Genomic DNA, 20555 nt, shown 5'->3' with positions numbered 1-20555 from the left:
TTGGGGTACAGATGGCCCTTCTTTTCACTACATCTGTATCTTTGGGGTAAATACCCAGTAGTGCAATTGCAGGGTCATAGGAAAGCTCTATTTTTAATTTCTTGAGGAATCTCCATGCTGTTTTCCAAAGTGTCTGCACCAACTTGCATTCCCACCAACAGTGGAAGAGGGTTCCCCTTTCTCCACATCCTCTCCAACACATGTTGTTTCCTGTCTTGCTAATTTTGGCCATTCTAACTTGTGTAAGGTGGTATCTCAATGTGGTTTTAATTTGAATCTCCCTGATGGCTAGTGATGATGAACATTTTTTCATGTGTCTGATAGAGAGGCTGCTTTTCTTACAGTTAATTTGCTCATTGAAATCCAACATTCTTTTTCCTCTTATTTTAAAATTTAAATGTAGGTTTGAATAAACCTCAGAGGCAAGCAATGAAAAAGGTACTTCTTTCAAAAGACTACACACTCATCGTGGGTATGCCTGGAACAGGAAAAACAACTACAATATGTACTCTTGTAAGGTTATTCTTTTGCTTAGAAACTATTTAAATCAGCTTATCAGTTTGGAGAATGTGATGTTTTCTATTGAAAGGACTGAATTTTAAATCAAAAGGCTTTATTTCAAATTAACCTTTAAGAATGACATGAGGAGGTGCCTGGGTGGCTCGGTGGGTTAAGCCTCTGCCTTTGGCTCAGGTCATGATGTGGGGTTCTGGGATCGAGCCCCGCATCAGGCTCTCGGCTCAGTTGGGAGCCTGCTTCCCCTACCCAACTGCCTGCCTCTCTGCCTACATGTGAACTCTCTCTCTATGTCAAATAAAAAAATAAAATCTTAAAAAAAAAATGAATGACAAGAGAAACATAAAAGCTAAGTCACAAAAAGTTGTGATCATATTGTAGGTTTTTTGCATTTAGGATTATCTGAGATGTCTTTTGGTTGGTGGCATGTGTTTCATTGTATGTTTTCTTTGCCTTAAAAATTGATAAATTATACAGAGATGGTTGAAATAGATTTTTCTGGGATTTATTTTTCCATGTCAGTAGATTTCTGTGCTAATCTTAGATTAATCATAATGATGGCAACAATTATTTGTTGATTGATACTGTGTGCCAGGCACTATTCAAAGTTTGGACTTTGTACTCAATTTTATTATCAATAACAAATAATAAAATATACCTAATTTTATTATCATTAATAATATGGTATTAATATATCATTAATGAGATAATGCCATGTGACTTTCATCAAACATTTTGACTTTATAATTTTTTTAAATACTTAGCTGGCTCAGCTCTAAGATATGCTTCCTGTTAAGTTTTCTTTTTCTTTTTCTTTTTTTTTTTTTTAAAAGATTTTATTTATTTAACAGAGAGAGATCACAAGTAGGCCGAGAGACAGGCAGAGAGAGAGAGGAGGAAGCAGGCTCCCTGCCGAGCAAAGAGCCCGATGCGGGGCTCGATCCCAGGACCGGGGGTCATGACCTGAGCTGAAGGCAGAGGCTTTAACCCACTGAGCCACCCAGGTGCCCCCCTGTTAAGTTTTCTGATTGTATTTGAAAAATGTTGAAATTGAAAAATGTTGAAAAATGTATTTGAAAATTGTATTTGAAGCATGTTGAAAATTATTTGGAATTAAAAGTAATGTTATTTTCCTTTCTTTTATTCATTATTAGGTAAGAATTCTCTATGCCTGTGGTTTTAGTGTTTTGTTGACCAGCTATACACATTCTGCTGTTGACAATATTCTTCTGAAGTTAGCGAAGTTTAAAATAGGATTTTTGCGTTTGGGTCAGGCTCAGAAGGTACATCAAGACATCCAGAAATTCACAGAGGAGGAAATTTGCAGATCCAAGTCCATTAAATCCTTAGCTCTTCTGGAAGAACTCTACAACAGCCACGTAAGTACAGTTATTGCATAATAATACCAGCAGGAATTTTTGTAGCCAGACTGAGTGGAGAAACAACATTCTGGGAAATTCAGTCACATTGACCAGTTTTATTAATTTATAGTTTGCTCTTTGCTTTTGAACTGAAATGAGGATTCTGGTTTATTATTGAGGGCTCCCATCTCCTAGTTTAAACTATCCTAGTTATGGAAAATGCTTGTTTCTCTCCACTCATAATACTTTAGTGGAGGTAGTGCTGATTCTGCAGCTTAGTGCTCAACCCCTTAATAGGATTGCACCATCCACTTCAGTTCCCAGTTGTAAGTCCGGGCCTCCTGTGCAACTGAGCTAACAACCATAAATCAGGGTTCCCATGACCCCATCCAGGGATACCTTGCTAGAATGGCTTACAGAATTCAAGTAAGTGCTTTACTGACGAAATTACTGGATGTATTCATAGGATGCAATTCAGGAACAGTCAAATGGAAGAGATGCATAGGGTTAGGAATGCAGAAAGGGATCTAGAGCTTCTATACCCTCTCCAGATGAACCACCCTTCCAGCACCATGACCTGTTCACCAACCCAGAAGCTCTCTGAACCCCTTTGAGTGGGGGTTTTTATGGAGATTCCATCATGTAGGCATGATTGATTAAATCATTGGTGTTAAATCATTAACACCAATGATTAAGTTAAGTTAACTTAACTTATCTACTGACTCCCTCAGTAGAGGGGTGGGGTTGGGGGTGGGGTCCAAAAAATTCTAACCCTTTAATCTCTAGATTGGTTCCTCTGGCATCCGGCTCCCATCCTCTAATTAGCATAATGCAGATATGGTTGAAAGGGGCTTATTATGAATAACAAGAGATGTTCCTCTCTCCCCTTACACTCAGGAAATTCCAAGGGTTTTAGGATCTCTGTGTCAGGAACCCAGAGGAGGACAAACGTGTATTATTTTATTATAATATCACACCTAGAAAACTACTAATTATTTATTATTAGTAAATAATTTACTAAAAATTAGCAAATAATTAGGATTATTTAGCCTGTTTGAATTCCAAACAATAGTACATGAACAGTCTAATGATAGGTTTTTCTAGACTTAGAGACTTTTGATATAGAGCCTAGATTTTATTTTATTATTTAATGTCTGTATTTGGGGGGGAAGTTTTTATTTATTTATTTATTTATTTTAATTTTATTTATTTATTTGACAGAGAGAAATCACAAGTAGATGGAGAGGCAGGCAGAGAGAGAGAGAGGGGGAAGCAGGCTCCCTGCTGAGCAGAGAGCCCGATGCGGGACTCGATCCCAGGACCCTGAGATCATGACCTGAGCCGAAGGCAGCGGCTTAACCCACTGAGCCACCCAGGCGCCCGGAAGTTTTTATTTTTTAAAGATTTTATTTTGGGGGGCATCTGGGTGGCTCAGTCATTAAGTGTCTACCTTCAGCTCAGGTCATGATCCCAGGGTCCTGGGAAGCCTGCATTGGGCTTCCTGCTCAGCAGGAAGCCTGCTTCTCTCTCTCCCACTCCTCCTGCTTCTGTTCCCTGTATTGCTGTGTCTCTCTCTGTCAAATATATAAATAAAATCTTAAAAAAGAAAAAAAGATTTTATTTTGGGGGCACCTGGGTAGCTCACTTGGTTAAATGTCTGCCTTCAGCTCAGGTGATGATCCCAGCATCCTTTTGCTCATCAGGGAGTCTGCTTCTCTCTCTCCCTCTGCCTTTCCACCTGCTTGTGCTCTCTCTTTCTCAAATAAATAAATAAAATCTTTAAAAAATTTTTAAATTTAACTTAATTTATTTTTATTTTTATTTTACTTTATTTTATTTTATTATTTTTTTAAGATTTTATTTGTTTATTTGACAGACAGAGTTCACAAGTAGGCAGAGAGGCAGGCAGAGAGAGAGAGGGAAGCAGGCTCCATGCTGAGCAGAGAGCCCTATGCAGGGCTCAATCCCAGGAGCCCGAGATCATGACCTGAGCCGAAGGCAGAGGTTTTAACCCACTGAGCCACCCAGGTGCGCCCAAAATTTTTAATTTTTAAGTAATCTCTACATCCAACTTAAGACTTGAACTCGTGACCCCACGATCAAGAGTTACTTGCTCTACTGACTGAGCCAGCAAGGCACTCCCCACCCTGGGAAGTTTTAACTGATAGTTTTGTCTTTGAAAAAAATCATCTAAAATAAATAAAATAAATTTAATAGGCTGTTCCTTCTATTCCTTTTTCTATTATCTATACCAGTTATTGAAAAATTTTGAAGGGCACCTGGTGGGTGGCTCATTTGGTTGGGGGTCTGCCTTTGGCTCAGGTTATGGTCCTGGGGTCCTGGGATCAAAACCTACATCTGGGTCCCTGCTCAGCCGGGAGCCTGCTTCTCCCTCTCTCTCTGCTGCTCCCCATGCTTGTTCTCTTGTTCTGTCAAATAAATGAATAAAATCTTTAAAAAAAAGAGAAAAGAAAAATTTTTAAGTGTCTAAAATGTATATCTGATTAACTTCTTAAAAATTAAACTTATTGCGGGACGCCTGGGTGGCTCAGTTGGTTAAGCAGCTGCCTTTGGCTCAGGTTATGATTCCAGCATCCTGGGATCGAGTCCCACATCGGGCGAGCCCGGCTGGGAGTCTGCTTCTCCCTCTGCCTCTGCTGCCACTCTGTCTGCCTGTGCTCACTTGCGCGCGCTCTCTCTCTCCCTCTCTCTCTCTCTCTGGCAATAAATAAATAAAATCTTTAAAAAAAAAAAAATTAAACTTATTGGGGCGCCTGGGTGACTCAGTGAGTTAAAGCCTCTGCCTTTGGCTCAGGTCATGATCCCAGAGTCCTGGGATCGAGCGCCATATCTTGCTCCCTGCTCGGCGGGAAGCCTGCTTCTCCCTCTATCTCTGTAGCTTCCCTGCTTGTGTTCCCTCTTTCACTATGTCTTTGTCAAATAAACAAAAATCTTAAAAAAAAAAACAAAAAACAAAAAAACCTATTGGGCGCCTGGGTGGCTCAGTGGGTTAAAGCCTCTGCCTTCGGCTCAGTTCATGATCCCAGGGTCATGGGATTGAACCCCGCTTTGGGCTCTCTGCTCAGCAGGGAGCCTGTTTCCCTCTCTCTGCCTGCCTCTCTGCCTGCTTGTGATCTCTGTCTGTCAAATAAATAAATAAAATCCTTAAAAAAATAAAAACCTATTGGTTGTATTTGACTGATACAAACATTCTCAACAGTGTATTCACAGATCAAATTTAGCAGGGCATTAAAAGGTTTGTACACTGTGAACAAGTGGGATTTGTTCCCACGATAGAAGGATTATTGAGCAAGAAAATCTATCAGTGTGATCATTCATCCTTCAATTTTTAACATGCCTTTTATCATTAAATTTGAAGTGACTTTCTTGTATAAAGTATATAGCTAAATAATGTTATCTGCTCTGCCAATCTTTTTTTTTTTTTTTTAAGATTTTCTGGTTTCTCTTCAGATCGCATAAATCTTTCGCCTTTTACTAAAGATTTTATTTATTCATTCATGAGAGAGAGAGAGAGAGGCAGAGGAAGAAGCAGGCTCCCCACTAAGCAGGGAGCCTGATGTAGGACTCAATCCCAGGACCTGGGGATCATGACCTGAGCCGAAGGCAGATGCCCAAACATCTGAGCCACCCAGATGCCCCTGCCAATCTGTTTTTTAATTGTTTTGATTCCTGTCTTTTTTTTTTTTTTTTTTAGATTTTATTTATGTGACAGAGAGACAGTGAGAGGGAACACAAGCAGGGGGAGTGGGAGGGGAAGAAGCAGGCCTCCCACTGAGCATGGAGCCCAATGTGAGGTTTGATTCCAGCACCCTGGAATCAAAGGCAGAGGTTTAAACAACTGAGCCACCCAGGCATCCCTAATCCCTGTCTTTTAAAATATACATGACACATATATAAATTGTTTACATTCATCATAAACATTGATACATGTTAGGTCTTAAGTCTGCCATTTTATTTTTTGTTTTATGTTTCCTATGTTTTTTTTTGTTGTTGTTTATTTTGTTTTTATAATCACACCCAATGTGGGGCTCAAACTCACAACCCTGAGATCAAGAGTTACATAAGTGCCCCTCTTTTTATTGATTGTTTTCTTTTTCCTGCCTTATGGTTTACTTGAACAGTTTTTATTCCATTTTGATTTTTGTGTGATCACTTTGAATAGCTTTTAGTGGTTGGTCCGTTGCTCTGTGTATTACATCAGACACACATGCACACGTAGTCTGTTGATTTTGTCCTTTTACTAGTGCTTGTGAAGTTAGAGAGCTTAACTCCATTTATGTCCCTTTCTTCTCCTGTTTATGATTGTCTTTTTTTTTCTACATAAACTATGTCAGACTGTGTTCTAATTTTTACTTCAACCATCAAATATAATTTGTAGGAAATGAAAAACATATCTTATCCATCCATATATTTGTTTACTATGTTCTTCCCTCCTGATTTTCCAAATTTCTGTTCTTTTATCATTTCCTTTCTGTTTAAAGATCTTTCTTTATCCATTCTTTCAGAATAGTAGGTCAATTAAGAACAAATTCCCTTAGTTTTCCTTCATTGTGGGAATGTCTCAATTTCTCCTTCATTTCTGATGTATTGTTTTGTTAGTTATAGGATTCTGGGTAAATAATTCTTTTATTTTGGTACTGGAAAAAATATTATGCCCCTTCTATAAGGCTTCTGTGATTTCTAAGAGAAATGTGCAGACATTTGAATTAGAATGTTTTTCCCCTAGAGCAAGGTATAATTTTCTTGGGCTGCTTTCCAGACTTCTTCTTCTTCTTCTTCTTCTTTTTTTTTTAAGATTTATTTATTTACTTTAGAGAGGGAGAGAGAGAGCACACTCAAGTAGGAGGGGCAGAGGGAGAGGGAATCCCTGAGCATGGAGCCTGAGCTGGGACTCAATCCCAGGATCCTGAAATCAGGACCTGAGCCAGAAGCAGATGCTTCACCAACTGAGCCACCCGGGCACCCCCTCCGACATTTTTTAGTTTTTAGAATTTTAATTACTGTGTGTCTCATAATGTTTTTTTCTTTTTTTTTTAAATCATGTTTGAAGTTTTCTCAGCTTATTGAATCTGTATATTTAGTATTTTTTGCCAAGCTTTTTCAGCCACGATTGCTTCTAGTACTGTTTCAGCTCTTCCCTCTTTTTTTCTTCTTCTAGGACTTTGAAGACAGAAATGTTTGATCTTTTGATTATTCCACAGATCTGTCAGGCTCTGTTCATGTATTTTCCTTCAGGCTATTTTCTTTCTGTTATTCAGCCTGTATAATTTCTTTTTTCCTATTTCTCAGTTCACTGCATCTTTGCCCTGTCCTCTGCTGTTGAGTATATTCCATGATTTTAAAGTTTCAGTTATTTTGTTTTCAGTTCTAAAATTTCCATTCGCTTTTTCTTTTGTGCTCTATTTCTTCGTTGAGACTTTCTATTTTTTATTTGATTCAAGTATGTTTGTAGTTCCTCAGTGAAACATTTTTATCATGGCTGCTTTAAAATCTTTGTCATGCACTCTTGATCTTGGGGTCATGAGTTTGGGTGCCACATAGGGTGTAAAGTTTACTAAAAAAAATAAAAATAAACTTAAAAAAATAAAATTTTTGTCATACAATTCTAACATCTCTGATATCCTTCTGGTTGGCATCTTTTGAGTACCTTTTTTTCATTCAGTACAAGATTTTCCTGGGTATTTTTTTTTTAATGTATTTTTTTAAAGATTTTATTTATTTATTTATTTGACACAGAAAGAGAGAGAGAGAGAGAGCGCACAAGCAAGGGAAGAGGGAGAGGCAGGCTCCCCACTAAGCATGGGGCTTGATTCCAGGATCCTGGAATCATGACCTGAGCCGAAGGCAGATGCTTAACTTTCTAAACCCCCTAGGCTTCCCTTGTTTTTGTTTTTTATGTAATAGTTTCTTACTTCCTTCCTTTCTTTCTTTCTCTCTCTCTTTCTTTTTTTAAGATTTTGTTTATTTACTTGAGAGAGAGAGAGCCCAAGCAGAGGAAAGGGGTAGAGGGAGAAGCAGGCTCCCTTCTGAGCAGGGAGCCTGATGTGGAACTTGATCCAGGACTCTGGGATCATGATCTGAGCCAAAGACAGAGGCTTAATCAACTGAGCCACCCAGGTGCCCCCCCCCCCTTTTTTTAAAGTAGGCTCTGTGCCCAGTGTGGGGCTTGAATTCAGAACCCTGAGATCAAGACCTGAAGTGAGATCTAGAGTTGGACACCACCAATTGAGCCACCCATGTGCCCCTGGCTATGTATATTTTATGACAAACCTGAACATTTTGCATTATGTTATTTAAGATTTCTGTTTTAGCTGGCTTTCCAATTCTACTCTGATAGGGCAAGAGAGTACATCACTTCATTACTGTCAGGTGGAGTTGAGGTGAGGTTCCCATTTGGCCTCTTAACATAAAGCGGTAGGGGCTCCTCATTACTGATGGATAGGGGTAGAAGTCTGGGTTCCCCACATGGTCTCCACCAACATTGTGAGATGGGGCCTTATTATCATTCAGCAGGGATTAAAGTCTTGGCTGCCTCCTTGCCCGGCTGCCCCAGTAGGACATTGGAGTTCCTTTGCCTACATCAGTGGGGCATAAGACTACAGTGTTTTTTGTGGCCTTTGGTTAGGGTAGAGTGGCTATTATTGAGTGGCTATTGTATACAAGTTTTCTGTCTGCTAGGCTTTCTCTTTTCTCCTCCTTTGGCTTTTTTTGAGGTTTGTTTTTGTTTTTTGTTTTTTTTTTTTTGTCTATGCCTATCAGCATAGACAAATTCCTGGGTTAAATTCTTCAGATCCAAAGTTGAGACAGATGAGGGCCAAAGAAAACCCAGGAAACAAACTACTGTTCCTCAGGTCTCAAGGTCCCTAGATGGTCCAACTTTTCTCCACTTTTCAGAGTCCTTATGTTTGTTTTATATATAATGTTTAGAGTTTGTAGGTGTACTTTGTGGGAGGAGTGAGGAAAAGCACTCCATTTTACCAGAAGTGAAGTCCTGTTGATATTTAAAAAAAATTATTGGAGGTGCCTGGCTGGCTTAGTCTGTTAAGCGGCTGCTTTCGGCTCGGGTCATGATCCTCGGGTTTTGAGATTGAGCCCTGCGTCGGGCTCCACCCTCATCCACTGTACTCTCTCTTGCTCTCTCTCAAGGAAATAAAATCTTTAAAAAAAAAATTAAAAAATTATTGTGACACTTGATCTCAGGGTCATGGGTTTGAGCCCCACACTGGGTGTAGAGATTACTTAAATAAATAAAAACTTAAAAAAAATAATTAACTTACTACCTCTTGAGTGTTTCAGATTTCCATTTGGAAATATCCAAATTTGAGCAATGTCAGAGTGTCCAGAAAATTTACTTGATTTTTCTTTCTTTTTTTTTTTTTTTAAGATTTTATTTATGAGAGAGGGAACACAAGCAGAGGGAATGGGAGAGGGAGAAGCAGGCTTCCTGCTGAGCAGGGAGCCCAATGTGGGGCTCGATCCCAGGACCCCAGAGTCATGACCTGAGCAGAAGCCAGATGCTTAATGATTGAGCCACCCAGGTTTCCCTTGTTTTTAAATTTGCAGTAAAAAGTTAATTTTTTTTTGCATACTACAGATGTTTCAGAATTAAATAATATTGGTGGATTCCTGTCGTTTGGGACAAAAATCTTTTTGAACCTTAAATTTTTTTTTTTTAATTTTTTTTTTAAGATTTTATTTATTTATTTGACAGAGAAAGATCACAAGTAGGCAGAGAGGCAGGCAGAGAGAGAGGGAGGGAAGCAGGCTCCCCGCCGAGCAGAGAGCCCAATGCGGGACTCGATCCCAGGACCCTGAGATCATGACCTGAGCCGAAGGCAGCGGCTTCACCCACTGAGCCACCCAGGTGCCCCTGAACCTTAAATTTAAAAAATGGTGGGGTACCTGGCTCCCTCAGTTGGTAGAGCATGCAACCCTTGATCTTGGAGCTGAGTTCAAATCCCACATTGGGGAAGAGATTACTTAAAAATAAAATCTTTAAAAAAAATCAGTAAGTAAATCAAAATATGGGAAAAACAAGTTATGTTTCTTGGATATGTTACATAACCCATCTATTTTCTTTCTTTGTTTTTAGCGTATAGTTGCAACAACATGTATGGGAATAAACCATCCAATATTTTCTCGTAAAACCTTTGATTTTTGTATTGTGGATGAAGCCTCTCAAATTAGCCAACCAGTCTGTCTAGGGCCACTCTTTTTTTCTCGGAGATTTGTGTTGGTGGGCGATCATCAGCAGCTCCCTCCCCTGGTGCTAAACCGTGAAGCAAGGTAAGCTGACATTGAGGTTTTAATTTTAAATTAGATTCTTCTTCTGGGACAGTGTCTGGGCTCTGATAAGCCTGAATCTGATTTGTTGACAGAGCTCTTGGCATGAGTGAAAGCTTATTCAAGAGACTGGAGCGGAATGAGAATGCTGTTGTACAATTAACGGTGCAGTACAGAATGAACAGGTATTTGTAAGAGTGTCCACTAGGATTGTTTTTCATGTTTATATTCATCTGTCAAAACTAAAATTATTTTTGTAATTGCCTTAGTCAAATTATGTCCTTAAGTAATAAGCTGACATATGAAGGAAAGCTGGAGTGTGGCTCAGACAAAGTGGCCAATGCAGTGATCAGCCTGCCTAACTTTAAAGATGTAAAGCTGGACCTGGAAATTTATGCTGATTATTCTGAAAATCCTTGGATGATTCGAGTATTTGAGCCAAACAATCCTGTTTGTTTTCTTAATACAGACAAGGTAAGAAAACAAACAAACCCTGAATATTTTGTTTTTTCCTCCTTTTGTCCTATTATTTAAATTCTTTAGTTTTTAATAGGGCTTTAATAGAGTTCAGTTAAAACTACTGTATTTCTTATACTTCAACACAAAAGAATCTTCTTTCTATAGAGCCAGTGTCTTTGGAAGGAGGTTTATTCTGGGAATTAATAGATGTCAAAATCGACTTTTGAAGTAGAAGAGCTAGAAAGTGAACTCAAGTGTATAATTACATTTCTTAAAAAAGAAATTGGCATTGATATTGTTAAAGGGCTGGGTTTACAAATGGAGACTTTATTTTCTAGAGCAGTTTTAGGTCCACAGCAGAATTGAGCTTGACAGTACAGATAATTTATTACCTTCTGCCTCCACATATGCACATAAAGACCTCTTTACAAACTTATCATTCAATAGTACTTCACAAGGACTTTAAATTGACTTTATTCTTATTTCTAGGAACTAAGAACAAAGTTTTGACCCTGTTATTTCTGTAGTTTGTTTTATGTAGTGCTTCTTGGCATTCATTTGGAAGTCTTTATATGACCTGATAAAAAGTAGCAACCAGGGAGGCCTGGGTGGTTCAGTTGGTTAAGCATCTGTCTTTTGTTCGGGTCATGATCCCAGTGTCCTGGAATTGAATCCAGCGTTGGGCTGCCAGCTCAACAGGGAGTCTGCTTCTACCAATTGAGCCAGCCAGGTACCCCTGCAAGTAAGGCCCTATTTTTAATAACCACCCATCATAATAACAAATGACATAATGATTTATGGTAATATGATACATATAATTGGTCACTATTTATTTTAACTTTATTTAAAAAAAAAACAATTTATTTATTTATTTATTTGACGGACAGAGATCACAAGTAGGCAGAGAGGCAGGCGGAGAGGAGAGAGAGGAGGAAGCAGACTCTCTGAGAGCCCAATGCAGGGCTCTATCCCAGCACCCTGGGATCATGGCCTGAGCCAAAGGCAGAGGCTTTAACACGCTGAGCCACCCAGGTTCCCTAGGTCACTATTTTTTTTTTAAAGATTCTATTTATTCCTTTGCCATAGAGATAGAGTATAAGTAGGGAGAGCCCCAGGCAGAGTGAGAAGGAGAAGCAGGTTCCACTGAGCAGGGAGCTGGATCTCCATCCCAGGATCCTGGGATCATGACCTGAGTGGAAGGCAGCTGCTTAACTGACTGAGCCACCCAGGCATCCCCAGCATTAGGATTCCAAATAAATTTTTTTTTTTAAGATTTTATTTATTTGGGTGCCTGGATGGCTCAGTCAGTTAAGCATCTGCCTTCGGCTGAGGTCATGATACCAGGATCCTGGGATCAAGTCCCACATCAGACTCCCTGCTTGGCAGAGAGTCTGTTTCTCCCTCTACCCCTCCCCGCTGCATGTGCTCTCTGTCTCTCTCTCTTTCATGCTCTCTCATGCTCTGTCTCAGATAAATTTTTTTTAAAAATATATTTATTTATTTATTTGAGAGAAAGAGAGCACAAGTAGGTGGAGGAGCAGAGGGAGAGAGAAGGAGACTGTCCATTGAGTGGGGAGTGATGCGCGGCTCAATCTCAGGACCCGAGATCTCAATCCCAGGACTCTGAGATCAGGACCTGAGCCGAAGGCAGATGCTTAGCTGACTAAGCCACTCAGGCGCCCCTGCCCCCAAATAAAAGGTATTAAAAATACTCAAGATTGGAATACTTGGCTGGTTCAGTCAGTAGAGCGTGCAACTCTTGATCCCAGGGTTCTGAGTTCAAGCCACATGCTCTGCATGGAGTCTGCTTTAAAAAGTTTACGCCTGGGTGGCTCAGTTGGTTAAGCGGCTGCCTGCGGCTCAGGTCATGATCCCAGGGTCCTGGGATCAAGTCCTGCGTCAGGCTCCTTGCTCAGCCTGCTTCTCTCTCTGCCTCTGCCTGCCACTCAGCCCGCTTGTGTTCACTCTCTCTCTCTCTCTGACAAATAAATAAATGAAAATTTTTTAAAAAGTTAAAAAAATTAAAAAAAAACACATAATAATCATGATTACTTAAGGATTATGTAGGAGCAAAGTAGTTCCTGGAGAGTTTTACCAGCTATGGTAGAACCTGGGGAATTTTATCTGCTCCATTATTTGTATGAAAGGCAACAAGAAAATGGAAAGAACACAGATATGAGAACCAGATCCGGGTTTGAATCCTGCAGTTGTGATGTACTGTGAGGCCTTGGCCAAGTTACTTATCTTTTCTGGCCTTTGATACTTATAAACTACGGGGTAAAAGAGTAAAGTATGAGAAGCCCAATGTGTGCTTGGCTCCTAGAAAGATTTTAATCTAAACTGTAGAATGTTTAAGATGTGTTGTTTCTGGGCTTTCTGAAAGTGACTACTATCATTCATTTTTGTTAATTCTTTAAGCTTCAACTTTTTATTTATTTGTTTGTTTATTTTCGTGTACCTTCACCTTTTAAAATGAGGATATTTTTCATTTTTCTCCACAGCTGGTAATGTACTCCCTATGGCTCTCTGTGTACTGACCATACTCTTAACTCTTTGTTTCTGTTTAGGTTCCGGCACCAGAACAGGCTGAAAAGGGTGGTGTGAGCAATATCACAGAAGCTAAGCTAATAGTTTTCCTGACCTCTGTTTTTATTAAGGTAATTTAGAATTTAATTATGTGGGCTAGCAAATACTAAGATGAAGTGTAAAATAATGTTAGAATGCAAGGAACTTAAGGCCTAGCATAATCCTTGTTCATTAAGAGGACTGAAGCCTGATTGCTTTTGTTCTATTCTGGGAACATTATCTAAGATGTAATTTTTTTTTTTTAAAGATTTTATTTATTTATTTGACAGACAGAGAGAGAGGAGGAAGCAGGCTCCCTGCAGAGCAGAGAGCCTGATGTGGGGCTCGATCCCAGGACCCCTGGGATCATAACCTGAGCTGAAGGCAGAGGCTTTAACCCACTGAGCCACCCGGGCGCCCCTAAGATGTAATTTTTTATAATGGCATTTTGGGTTTCTGTTTAAGGTAATTTTTTGTAACATCAGATAATTCTGATTGTGTCAACATAAGGTTGCTTCAGTGCGATTGGGGATTGAAAACTTCAGTGTAAGGGATAGCAGAAAGTGTAATGTATTTCTTTGTGCTTTTTTTTTTTTTTCTTTTTTTAAAGATTTTATTTATTTATTTGACAGAGAGAGATCACAAGTAGACAGAGAGGCAGGCAGAGAGAGAGAGGGAAGCAGGCTCCCTGCTGAGCAGAGAGCCTGATGTGGGACTCCATCCCAGGACCCGGAGACCATGACCCGAGCCGAAGGCAGCGGCTTAACCCACTGAGTCACCCAGGCGCCCCCTTTGTGCTTTTTCTTTTCTCCTATAGCAGCACTGTTCCAGTGGCATGCAAACCATTATACTGTCATTAATCTACAGAAACCAAGAGAGCAATGTTTGAGAACATCATGAAGGCTCAGAAAATATGGATATAGATTTAGAGCAAATTTAGAAATTTTATTTACTCCTTACAACAAGATGATCTATTATAAAAATTAATTGGGCACATTATGTAAACATTTAATTTAATAAATTTAGTAAAGCTTAAATAACAAAAATCAGGATTTTCATTTTCATTGTGTTTCTTTTCTGTTTAGGCTGGATGTAAACCCTCTGATATTGGTATCATTGCACCCTACAGGCAGCAATTAAAGATCATCAATGATTTATTGTTCCTATCTTCTATCAGGATGGTTGAAGTTAACACTGTAGACAAATACCAAGGAAGAGATAAAAGTATCATTCTGGTATCTTTTGTTAGAAGTAATAAGGATGGACCTGTGAGTTCATTGTATTTTCTGCTGGGACATTTTTTTCTTTGCTTTTTTTTAGGTTGTGGTAAAAACTCTATGTAATATAAAATTGAAAATCATCACTGTTTTTAAGTACACAGTTCAGTGGCATTAAGTATATGCACAGTGTTGTGCAGCAGTTCTCTGATATTTTTTCATTTTGCAAAACCAAATCTCTATACCTACGTGTAACCACCGTCCAGTTCTGTGTCCCTCCAGGCCTTTGCAATCACCAATCTGCTGTCTCTGAATTTGACTATTACAGTCATCTCATATTGGTGGAATTATACAGTATTTGTCCTTTTGTATTTTTTTGTATTTTTTTAAAGATTTTATTTATTTGAGATGACAGAAAGAGTATGCTTGAGCACAAGTATTGGGGAGGGGCATAGGGAGAGGGAGAAGCAAACTCCCCACTGAGCAGGGAGCCCAATGTGGGGCTCGATCCCAGGACCCCACGATCATGACCTGAGCCTAAGGCAGATGCTTAACTGACTGAGCCACCCAGTTGCCCCAGTATTTTTCTTTTTGTGATTGGCTTATTTCACACAGCACGTTATATTATATTGTTGTATATGTTGTATTATGTTATATATGTTATGTATCAGAATTTTGTTATATTATGTATCAGAATTTTGTTCCTTCTTAAGGCTGAATAAGATTCTGTTACATGTTTATGGCATAGTTTGTTTATTCATCAGTGGGCATTTGGGTTGCTTCCACCTTTTGGCTGTTGTGTTAGGGACATTTTAAACAGAGAAGCTTTCTTAGATATACTTTTATTTTATATATAATTCCGGGTGGTTTATTTTTGCATGTTTATCTCTTTTTCATTCATTTTTCTTGATTATATGATACCTTCATATGGTTCTAAAGATAGAATAAGAAGTCTTTCTACCCAGTAACTCTTCTACTCAATTCTTACCCTCACAGATAATCACAATTTGGTGTTTTTTGTTTTTAATTTTAATTCCAGTATAATTAATATACATGTTACATTAGTTTCAGGTATAAGATATAATGATTAAAAAATTCTGTACTTTACTCAGTGCTTATCATGATAAGTGTACTCTAAATCCCCTTGACCAATGTCACCCCCATACACTGTCCCCCACAACTTCCCTCTGGTAACCATCAATTTGTTCTCTATAGTTAGAGTCCATTTTTTGGTTTGTCTTTTTTCTTTGTTCATTCGCTTTGTTTCTTAAATTCCACATGAGTGAAATTATGTGGTATTTGTCTTTCTTTGACTTATTTCACCTAGCATTATATACCCTTTAGATCCATCCATGTTGTTGCAAATGGCAAGATTTCATTCTTTCTTAAGTCTCAGTATTATCCCAATTTACATATATATATATATATATATATAAATGTATATATATATCTCTCACATCTTCTTTATCTGTTCCTCTGTGGTTGGACACTTGGGCTGCTTCCATAATTTCGCTATTGTAAATAATGCTGCACTAAACATAGGGGTGTGTACATCCTTTGAATTAATGTTTTCGTATTCCTTGGGTAAATGCCCGGTAGTGGAATTACTGGATCATATGGTAATTCTATTTTTAATTTTTTGAGGAACCTCCATACTGTTTCCCACAGTGGCTGCACCAGTTTGCATTCCCCCCAACAATGCATGAGGGGTCCTTTTTCTCCACATCTTTGTCAACTCTTGTTTCTTGTATTTTTTATTTTAGCCATTCTAATAGATGTGAGATGATTGATAGCTCATTGTGGCTTTGATTTGCATTTCCTTGATGATTAATGATTTTTCTCATGTATGTCATCTTTGGAGAAATGTCTTTTCCTGTCTTCTCCCCATTGTTTAATTGGATTATTTGGGGTTTTTTGGTTTTGGGTTGGAGTAGTATACAATTTGTGGGTTTTTTGGGGTAACTTGTAATTCCTATCCTTTAAACATATACAAACAGATATGAATCAGTATTCATATTTCCCTTTTTTCTTAATAGCTTGGAGATCTTTCCCTGTCAATATACAGAAAGAGACTTCATTGTGTTCTTACAGTTGCATAGTTTTCTGTTGTACATACATGTCATGGTATATTTAATCACTTCCCTTAGTCTAAGTATATTATAGGTTTTTATTACTGTTACCAATAATGCTACAGTGAGTGGAGATTGCTTCATTTCCTTAAATTATTGTTCAGAAATCATATCCCAGGTAGAATATTTGGAAGTTAGCATTATGGGCAAGTTTTTCCAACTGTCCAAAGAATTTTAAATGTGCAATGAATCCTTTTTGGAATATATGCTTAAAGTAGGGAAATAGTTCATAACAAACTGTGTTCTTTGCCAGAACAAACTTAAATGTATAAGAAAACTCAAATAATTGAAAATTATTTATTTCAGCTTGGTGAACTCCTGAAAGATTGGCGACGTCTTAATGTTGCTATAACCAGAGCCAAACATAAACTGATTCTTCTGGGATGTGTGCCCTCACTGAACCGCTATCCTCCTTTGGGAAAGTTACTTCATCATCTAAACTCAGAAAAATTAATATCCTTTTTGTTTTGTATATGGTCATATCTGTGCCATTGTGAGTACTTTATTTATGTACTTATATAAATTGAAACTTAATGTTTTGTGTTTTCCATGGGCACATTTCAAAGACCTGATTCTATAAAGGGAAAAGGGAAAATAATTCATGGAAAATAACTTTAAGCAAAAAGTGAAATAATGAAGCTGTTGGAAAAGGATATTTTTGAAGTGAGAAAGGAGAAGAAAAGAGACTTGATTTGGTGCCCTAGGAGGAGGGTACATTTCCTAGAACACATCTAGGGAAAGTGGTTACCCCTTCTGGTTCTTCTCACCCTAATTTATAACCCCCCGTCTTTTTTTAAAGCTAAGACAAAGCATTAAAATTTTTTAAAAATTAAGAGAATTTTTATTTTTTTTTTATTTTTTTATTTTTTTTTTTTAAAGATTTTATTTATTTATTTGACAGAGAGAAATCACAAGTAGGCAGAGAGGCAGGCAGAGAGAGAGAGAGGAGGAAGCAGGCTCCCTGCTGAGCAGAGAGCCCGATGCGGGACTCGATCCCAGGACCCCGAGATCATGACCTGAGCCGAAGGCAGCGGCCCAACCACTGAGCCACCCAGGCGCCCGAGAATTTTTAAAATGGAGAATTATTCCTTGTCATAATTGTAGATTATGATTAAAATAAATTATCTTTAAGAAATTATATGCAGGTCTTGGGCTAAGATATATAAACCTTATTAAGTACATTATTATCCATAGAATGTCACAAAAAGTTTTCAGTGATCCTGTAAACCAAATTATAAAATGTTAAATAATATCATAAATGTTTTTGTGCAATTCCATTTTTTGTAAAGTATATCTTCCTTAATTTTTTTACATCATGGATCTTCCATCAGAGGAACATGAAAGTCTTTGTCGTGTATTGGGCGATTTTCAAAGAAGATAAAGCACTATTTTCCTTGATTTCTTATACTGGCCTATGAGATCTCCTCTAAATATTACCTGTTATTTGCAGTTTGGATATGCTGTAATGCAGTGCCTGGTTAGATTGTGAAGATCACTTTTATCCTAAGAGTAGGAAATGGTGTAAATGTACTTTGTTGAGAGTTCCAGTTTTTTGTTATATTTATTTATTTATTTTGGGGGGCTATAATCTTGTTAAAGTTCTATCACTGTGTAAAACTTAACACACTATTAATTTTTTCACTATAGGTGTACCCAAAACTGAAAAGTCTAAGTTTTGTAGGTACTATCAGTGTGTTTTGTGTGACCTAGAGAGAGTTTGATAAATTTTTACCAGCTTTAATGATAGATTAACTTTTGGATCTGAGAAACTTAAAGTCTAAAATTTCAATCCTGATTTGATTTTGTAGATTTTTATCATATTTTCTTTATTTAAGAGATTAGGTAAAAAAGAGTTGATTTGTTTTTATCACTTAAGCACAATCTTGTGATGTTAACACAGGTGTGATTCTTTTCTGTGTTTCAAGGTCTGTGATCGAAAGGCCATTTTACTGGTTTTTTTCCCCCCGACTGTTGCTTTTTTGAAAAAAAGTACATTTTCACTTTAAACCGAGGCTTTTAAATTATTACTTATAAATGGATTCTTTCCACTTAATTTCTTTTTTTTTTTTTTTTTTAAGATTTTATTTATTTATTTGAGAGAGAGCACATGAACAGAGGGAGAGGAAGAGGGATAAGCAGACTTCCCTGCTGAGCAGGGAGCCGGATGGGGGGCTTGATCCCAGAACCCTGGGATCATGACCTGAGTTTAAAGGCAGATGCTTAACCAACTGAGCCATGCAGGTGCCCCTTCAATTAATTTCTGATTACTCTTTCTCACTTATTATTTTTAGTATTCAGTATTCTGCTGATTTTTATATAAAAGAAAATAATTCTTTGAGTTTTGTTTGCTGAATTGATGACAAATTAAAAAGGCATATCCCTATTGTTCAAATGCTCCCTTTGTTTTGAGACACTACTCAGTTTTCTCAAATTTTTTGAATAAAGATATTTTTGTAGGGCGCCTGGGTGGCTCAGTGGGTTAAGCCTCTGCCTTCGGCTCAGGTCATGATCTCAGGGTCCTAGGATCGAGTCCCACATTGGGCTCTCTGTTCAGCGGGGAGCCTGCTTCCCCCCAACCTCTGCCTGACTCTCTGCCTACTTGTGATCTCTCTCTGTCAAATAAATAAATAAAATCTTTAAAAAAAAAAAAGATATTTTTGTAAATCAGAATTACCTCAAAGTGCTTAGTTAAGTGACAAATTTTAACCTCAGTTTATCCACTTTTGGTTGGAGTATGGATATCTCTGTCTCAAAGTTGTTTTTTCCTTTTAAAAAATGAATGTGAAATATGTCAAAATTGTTTCTACCTCATGTTTTAAAAAAATTACTTGCAGTTTTTTATTAAATGAATTGTTTTCTACTATTAAGTCTTAGTGTGTCAGTTATTAATTTTGAATAATTAAGTTCGGGGCTGTCTAGCAGTAAAAAGTCAAATATTGATAATATTCTAAATCTGTGTCTAAGTAATATTATACTAGCATAAAAATGAAAATCATTCTTTTGTCAGAAAAAACCAGGAAAAGCTTTTTGGAGAAGGTAGCATCTTAAAGTCTGGTAAAGACTGGGTACAATTACATAAATTGCATAAATTCTAATGGAGGAATAGACAAGTCTAGACAGAAGGTATAACAAGTGGGAAAAGGAAAAGACCTGTACAGGGAGTAGCCTAGTTATAAGAAATATACAAGGAAGTATTAGAGACCATGGGTTACAAACCATGATTCCCCAACCTGTTACTGGCACATGAAAGCAATTTTAATAGGTTGCAACAAGCTTTATTTTGTGGACTAGAGTGGAAAATAGGAGGGTGTATCACATATAAAAAATACACAAAAGTAGAATGAAATAAGTGAATTCCTATACAACCATCATCATACTCAGTAGGTAGAAGATTTTGCTGCAATTGTTTTCAACGTCCTTTCTTTTTTTTTCCCTTTGCTGACATGTTTTAAAGCAAATTTTAGATATCTTTTAATTTCACCTTTATATTTCAGTATATGATGAGCTTTTAAAAAATAATATTTTTGTTATGTGATGATACTAGTAAGTTTAAAAACCTAGATTGTTGGCTTTAGTAAATCCAGGGCTCAGTATAGATTAATATTCTACTTTAACTCTATTCATTTAGTTTAAACAATAGATACTAAATTCCAATTCTAATCCCAAACGGAATTGGAATTTAGTATCCAGCAAATGTATATTTTGGAATTTAAGAATATCCACCTCAACAGTAGAATTTATTTGCTTTCTTGCTTGCTTTATTTATTTAGCTTGCTTGCTTTAAATAAAACTTGTTTACTACTGAATTAAATTTCTTTCCTACCTATTACCTATGAAGGTAATTTCTTCATAGGTATTTCCTACCTATTACCTACCTAATTTCTTTCCTTCCTGTTACCTATGAAGTCACTGGGGGAAAAGCAATCTAGGAAATAAAACTCTTTTCCTCTGTTCTCATGATTCTATAAAGTTAGTATGTACTTTATTTGCTTTTTTAAATGCAC

At 37.6% G+C, this 20555-nt stretch overlaps 1 protein-coding gene across 4 annotated transcripts in view; it reads left to right on the top strand.

The window, feature by feature from the left end:
- DNA2 (DNA replication helicase/nuclease 2) overlaps positions 1-19414 on the top strand; it is a 55418-nt gene extending 36004 nt beyond the window's left edge. The window contains exons 13-21 of one of the 4 annotated variants that reach the window (XM_059397555.1): positions 404-518; positions 1676-1895; positions 9991-10184; positions 10277-10366; positions 10451-10655; positions 13208-13297; positions 14291-14473; positions 16858-17004; positions 17864-19414. In XM_059397555.1, the coding sequence (XP_059253538.1) occupies positions 404-518; positions 1676-1895; positions 9991-10184; positions 10277-10366; positions 10451-10655; positions 13208-13297; positions 14291-14473; positions 16858-17004; positions 17864-17932 (1313 nt within the window). In that variant the 3' untranslated portion in view covers positions 17933-19414. Of the gene's footprint in view, positions 1-403; positions 519-1675; positions 1896-9990; positions 10185-10276; positions 10367-10450; positions 10656-13207; positions 13298-14290; positions 14474-16857; positions 17366-17863 lie in introns of those variants that run through there. The other 3 variants (XM_059397553.1, XM_059397552.1, XM_059397554.1) reach the window with 3 other exon arrangements.
- Positions 19415-20555: the final 1141 nt, after the last annotated feature.

The sequence above is a fragment of the Mustela nigripes genome, chromosome 4, assembly GCF_022355385.1.
Source record: "Mustela nigripes isolate SB6536 chromosome 4, MUSNIG.SB6536, whole genome shotgun sequence".
In the NCBI taxonomy this organism is placed as follows: domain Eukaryota; kingdom Metazoa; phylum Chordata; class Mammalia; order Carnivora; family Mustelidae; genus Mustela; species Mustela nigripes.
The sequence above is the reverse complement of the archived record's forward strand: the minus strand, read 5'-3'. Positions and strand labels throughout refer to the sequence as shown.